Raw genomic sequence first — 6,531 nt, forward strand, 5'->3', positions numbered from 1 at the left:
GTCAGTAACATGTTGCACATGCACAATACTGCCAGGACTACACTGGTTTAACTCAGGAGTCTGTATTGTTATTGATCTAGACGGAATGTGACTGACCATTGATAAATACTGTCAAATTCCTTCTTGGAGGTTGGGGGTATTTATTTGCAAATGTAATTTCTCCAGAGTCCACAATGGCCCATATTTGCATAATTGTTCCTTGTTAAAATTTTAAAATGTGTTTAATCTCCGATACAGAAGTAGCTGTCAAACAATAAACCGCTATTGCCCTATATCAATTTCTGTCGTTTTCATCATGACAGGAACTCAAGACAGCTTCTATATAGTACTTAGTATTTAATTATTTAATTACATTTCACTATTTCGTTATCCTGCTTAGTTATATTCATTTATACCATTAAAATATCCATGATATATCCATTATATTTCATTATTATGCTGCTGCCAAGCTAGGCAATTTGTAATTTAACAATTAGATTTTTTTTAAGTGCTGTACTGTATTTATTAAGGAAACGAGAAGGAACGCGTTGGTTTGCTTTGGTTTGCTTCGGTTAATTGGTTAATTAACTAATACTTGTGGGATTCGGTTTCTAAGCAACCAAAAAGCGGTCAAACTTGTTAAACTTAAAATAAAGCTTACAACGACGATGTATATCAGATTTATGTTTTTATTCCCCCAGCGCATTGTAAATAAATAAATAAAAACACCAATTATGTACGCTACAGGTACAACGTGTAAACCTTAACAATGTATTTTTAGAGAGAAAACAAGTGTGAGGTATTTTAGAAATCCTGTTAGTGTTTTTAAACCCTACCCCTTAACTTCCTGTGAAAAATAAACAAATGGAGCTGGAAACAAGGGACCAGGAGAAAACCCAAACATGTACTCGTACTCAGGATTTAAAAAAAACAAAATGCCTGGAAGAAAAAGAAAATACAACACAAGGTTTCCTCCCGTAAGTATGACGTTAGGTTTGTTGCAGCGTATAGTGAATAACGAATTTTTGTGAAAAATAAAACAAAGCAAGATGCACCTTGCAGGGATTGGACAGGTGGCTTCGTTTCGATGCAATGGACACACATGCAGCCCAATAGTGTTACACAGTAATATCCAGGTTGCTGTACGTTAATTGCTTTGCAAGTCTTTACGCAGGCGTAAACCGATCATAACCGGCGAACCTCCCTCTTTCTCATGGTCACGAGTTTTGACATTTTAACAGTACCACTAAGTGAATGTTTTGTGGTCTGGAGAACTTCAGCATTTTGTGTAGTGCCTTATACCAAAATAGTTACAATATTTTTGTATTGTTTGAATATGCAATGTATAGCATTGTACTGTTGTAAATATGTAGCCTACCTACAGTATTTTAACACAAAATTACGTCATAGGACTGTGAGTAAGCCTCTCCTTATTGCTAAAACTATACATGGAAGAATTTAGGAAGACAAATATGTTTTTTACTGAGAGGTTTTTGCTTTATAAATTTCTACAGCTTTTTTTTCATAACAGTCTCGTATCAAGAAAATAATGCAAAAAGATAAAGAAGTGGGTAAGGTTGCAGCTGCTGTACCTGTTATTATATGTATCCTTTGCTTGAAAAGAAAGATCTTACAGTTACATAGTGAGTCACCGGAATATTGTATTCATGCTTTGGTTGAAGGCTTCAGATACTCAATCAATAATTCACCGTTTCTTGTTCATTAAATAGTTAATTGACTTAAAAATGACAATGTAGTCTTGTTACAAAGTTTTGATCCTAAGCACTGACACAAGACTGGTTTAACTGACCCTGACTAGCACTGATTTGTAATAATACTTTAAATATAGTCCAAAATTAGTGGTGATCTGGGTCTTGGTATGACTTCCTTTCACAGCTTCAAGACACCCAATGCACCCTTTCACCAGTAGGTCATTGGTTCAACTCATTGGCCAGTTAGCTTCACTCAGCAGGTTTTAAGGGGAGAGGGTTCCACTGCTCTCTCGGTTGCTTGTCCTTGACCCTGGGTTCAGCCAGAGCTCTGGAGATGTTTCTGAAGTCTCTTCTGACACAGACCAGTCAAATCACCCAGTCCAAACACACCAGAACCATGACCCAGGCGCACTTGTAAGTAATTTATTCTGATCACGCATTTCCACCTGGATCCATTTGCAGGCTGTGAAACAGGATCGGTAACTGCTTCTCACGCGGCCCAGAGTGGAATGGAAATAAAACATCATTCAAATCTGTTTAACAGCTTTTAATCTATCATTATTATTGGCTGAACAGTATAAATGTTTTTAATTGTATGCATGTAAGTAACCATCTACCTGGCTAAATAAAGAAATAGCAAAGAATAATCAAAATGCTTGTTGCCATGGTATCTACCAGGACTGTATTTTTGGAGCAAATCAAATTGGAGTAATTTATGTTTTTGACCATAAAGGAAGTTGTGCATGTCCCAAAGGATACCTTATTTCTAGAAATTAAAGGTACATGTCAATATCTTAAGTGGAGATGGGATATATTTTCAGGTTGTTTGGTTTTTTTGCACTTTTTTGGTGTGAAAACAAACACTTGGTAAATTGTCAAGCTCAAGTTAGTAACATGAATTAACAGTTGAATTTTGTGAAGCATGTTTTGTGATTCTAGGAGGCAGTGCATTAACACAGAGAAGAACTTTGATTTCCTGAAGGATCTGGCAGCTCAGTTACCAGCTCTCCGGCCCTCCCAGGAACAGGGCTTAGCCAAGGGAGTCTGGACAAGTCACAGGTGCGTGGATGACTAACTGCAGTTAACAGATGCCTCTCTTATTTAATCAAAATATTTAATTTACACCTTTGTAGAAATATCAAGACTGCTGAAAACTGAAACTACTCAGCTTAAGTTGTTTGATTGTGTTGTGTTTTTTTTTTGTTTTTTTTAAGTAAACTCAGTACTTTGCCATACTTCCACATATTATCTGTGTTTGGTGGTGGATATTTACATGGAGTTTCTTTCTGAAGCACTATAAAATGTCTTTGAAAAGTCCAGAGAAATCTCCAGCATATTCTTTCTCTCTGCGTTGACTATTGTCATAACACCCCCACATGTAAATATCCAAGCATTAAGTGAGGTTTAAAACGTATAAAAATAACAGATTACCTTAAAATAAGGCAGGCAAACTAAGAGATGGAATATATGGAGTCAATGTATTGCTTTGTCCCCTTTTAATGTCAACTTATTTTGATTCTCATGCTGGAAAAGGTGGCAGGATCTGGGACAGAAAGCCAAGCGTGGTCCAACATGGAAAGTTGGACCATCAAAAAAGGTTGGGGAATCTCAGATTGTTACTAGCCAAATGCAAGATTCCATGGAAACTCAGCCAGATTCTGATGTAAGCCTCAATGTCTGTCTCTCTGTCAGCCACAACACTTTTTTTTTGTTCTCCTGTATCCAGTTTAAAATCCAATTTGCTGTTTTGTTGATGTTGTGCAGGACTCTGAACCAGAGCTAGTAATCTGCCTGGATAAAGGGGAGTCTCCATCTCACATCAGTAGGTGGAACACACATTCTGGACGGTAAGCAATGCAAGCTTTTAATAATTATAACAGTAATAAATCACAAATGTGTATATTTTACAGTGAGTCCATGTTTTATGGTATTATATTTTCCCAGTAATAAGTTATTTCTCCTCAAAAAAAATGTCATCTTGCAGGTCAAGATCCAGCTATTTCAGCAGTTCTTGTACCCATAAGATCTTATCAAAATAATCAACAAAGAAGGCCGACACTAAAAGCTACTGGATTGCCAACTTTTAAAAATATATATAAATATGTATAAATATAGATTTATGCATATATAGATCTTTATTTTGATATTTAAAGTTTTATCTTAATAATGTTAATGTTAACAGTTTAAAAAATATGAATTAATAAGCTCCCACAGATTAAGGAGGCAAAAATTGTCAGGGACTGTTTCTCTTCACCACGCTACAGTGGACCCAGCATGCCAGGTGCTCGTTTAGCTCAGTGGCTTTTCTGTTCAGGGCTTGTAGCTTGCAGCTTGCTGACATCTGCTCGCCCACTGACTGTTTTGGGAATTGGGGTAAAATTATTGGACACACTGAATTTATTTATTTAAAAAAAAAAAAAAAAAACATAGAAAAGGAATCTTGTTTTTGAATGACTTTGGAGTAGGTTTTCAAGTTGTGATTGGCCTTCCCTAAAGTGTAATGTGACTACGCCTATGCTGAGCGACAATAGAATGAAAGTTTTAAAGGCCTTATTTATTCTGAAAAACAGTTGTGGCGTTATATATAATTTATTTAGTTATTTTTTATGTTTTCTTTTTTGGTTAAATGTGAATATTCATGGGCTGAGAGACATTAATATTAAGTTGTTTAGTTTTGCTTTCCTTAGATTTTAGAGGGGTGTGCAAATGATAAAATCCAGATTGGATCCCTGTTTTGTACAGAACCAATTTGCAAGCATTCATTGGATTAGAGAATATTAAAAAGTGATGTTGTAATATAAACAATTTTATTCTGGCACTGACAAGTTTAGTTAAATGTATAAAACACTTGAGATAAAACTGATGTTACTATGTTGTGAGGGGTATGTTGTTGGTCATTCACCGCATAACATTTAAAAAGCATCTTCAGATGTTCTTTAATTTCTGTTTTACATCTCCCTTACTATTTGTAATGGTATTTGCAATCATCTGAGTGGCTCTGTTGTTCCAATATTAATTTTTCTCTAAATATGCCTTTACCTTGCTTTGATCTGGTTTAAGCCTGTCCAGAGAATCCTAAGTGTCAGGCTTCCTCATGCCATCCAAATCGTCTGACAATGTGTTATTTCAACTCTGCCAGCCCCCCAGCTCAATTTCGGAGCAAGAGACCCCTGAACCACGCAGAAGAATTGCAAACAACATGAAATAGTCAGGGTACTGTAAATTTAAATAAGCTTGGAAACTACTTGATCTTCAAATGAATAGTGCTGGGTTGAAGGTCAACAGTACAAGCACTTAAGATAATTTAAATAAAAATGAAAAGAAAATTGCAGTAAACTGCTTTTTCAGTCATTACCAATGAAATAAACCAATACAACATCAATACTGCCCAGATAAAGCAGCGCTGTCATGGATGTGGTACTGTTTTTTTGTTTATCTTGTAAGTTTTAAAATTTTAGAGCAAGTTGAAATCAAAGTGCCTTAACCATGTTCTGTACTTCGTCTCAGCTAGCAGAAAAAACTACTCCCATTAAAAATGTAAATCTGTATAAATGTATATAGAAGAAAATCTGTTAAACTGCAAAAGATAATGTGATGTAAATGCCTGTGAAGATGACATGCATTATTTTTTCAAGCTGTATTGCTTAATGTTACCTGCCCAAGATTGCAGAATAAATATTGTCATTTTCTAGAAAATACAATGCTTGTGATTGCATTCCTCTATGTACAAAGACCCTGGCTTGATTTGTTTCTAAAGTGACAAGCACAAACACATCCACCCCTGTATGTTCTGTAGTACCAGGGATATTTAAGTTAAAACAATAATACTGTAAAATTAATACTTTGCATCATTTATAGGTTTACCTACAGTTTAGAAAATTAATTGCAGTGTTTGGTGATGCACTTATTAGATGAAACTGCTTTACTTAATACATTTGTCCTTATAATGGTAAAGAATGTCTTACCTTCCATAATGTTAAAGATTTTGAACTGGATTACTTAAAAACCTAATTGGTGACTCTTAAATAAAATGTTATTTTAAACAAAATATGTATACTTGAAATGGGACAGTACCTTTTCATTCCACATATAGGTTACCGAAACTTAATTTTTTTGATGCCATTTTGGACTTTGGTCAGTTGATTATCTGTCTGGATAATTTAAAAGCACAATTGTACCAATCATGGCCCTTTCCAGCCTGCAAACCCAAATCATTGTAAAACATCTTTAAAGGTAACAATCCAAACTGGTCTTTGATTTAACACAATATGGTTGTGATTTTAGTTTTATAGCTCAGTGTCTGGAAAAGCATTCTTTTGCTTTGTGGTCTTATGCTTTGCTAGTTAAAGATGCCCATGACTTACCAATTTCTCTTAAGATCTAGATACACACATTCATCACAGTGTAAAAGCTGGACAAGCTTTTATGAAAATCTTTATTGAAATTGACTTTCTATTAAATGTTATTTTTGAATTTAAAGGTCAATTCAGTTGATCAAAGCTGCTATATTTGGCTATATAATTGACCCATTGTGATTTTATATTTCATGTTGCAGTTGAGAATATTATGTACTGTAATGTAACGATATATCTATCCTATTAAGGCTGTAAAACTGTTTAAACAAGCACACATTATAAATGAAAGTCGTTGTGATTTAGTATTTATAGTCATCTTTATATTTGACTTTTGTATTCACACACATTCAATTACAGTGCTTTACAATGCATTAAGATACTATAAAACAATGAAACAGTTGAAAGAAATAAAAAAATCAATACAAGATCCTCACAATACAGGACATTTTTAGTTAAGCATTTAATAAAATACTATGATGTTTAGG

The 6,531-nt window shown here is 34.6% G+C and overlaps 1 protein-coding gene across 3 annotated transcripts; it reads left to right on the top strand.

The window, feature by feature from the left end:
• Positions 1 to 599: 599 nt before the first annotated feature.
• On the top strand, positions 600 to 5,468 carry LOC117421930 (dr1-associated corepressor-like). 3 transcript variants are annotated; one of them, XM_058987579.1, is made up of 7 exons: positions 600 to 956; positions 1,494 to 1,583; positions 2,012 to 2,105; positions 2,613 to 2,750; positions 3,225 to 3,354; positions 3,456 to 3,538; positions 3,676 to 5,468. In XM_058987579.1, exons 2-7 carry the CDS (start codon positions 1,529 to 1,531, stop codon positions 3,728 to 3,730), a joined length of 555 nt encoding a protein of 184 aa, XP_058843562.1. In that variant the 5' UTR covers positions 600 to 956; positions 1,494 to 1,528; the 3' UTR covers positions 3,731 to 5,468. The 3 variants fall into 3 exon arrangements, with proteins under 3 accessions (XP_058843562.1, XP_058843560.1, XP_058843561.1); XM_058987577.1 differs by having other exon boundaries at positions 603 to 956; positions 1,511 to 1,583; positions 3,676 to 5,467; XM_058987578.1 differs by having other exon boundaries at positions 615 to 956; positions 1,511 to 1,583; positions 2,631 to 2,750; positions 3,676 to 5,463.
• Positions 5,469 to 6,531: the final 1,063 nt, after the last annotated feature.

Source organism: Acipenser ruthenus, chromosome 15 (assembly GCF_902713425.1).
Source record: "Acipenser ruthenus chromosome 15, fAciRut3.2 maternal haplotype, whole genome shotgun sequence".
NCBI classification, from domain to species: domain Eukaryota; kingdom Metazoa; phylum Chordata; class Actinopteri; order Acipenseriformes; family Acipenseridae; genus Acipenser; species Acipenser ruthenus.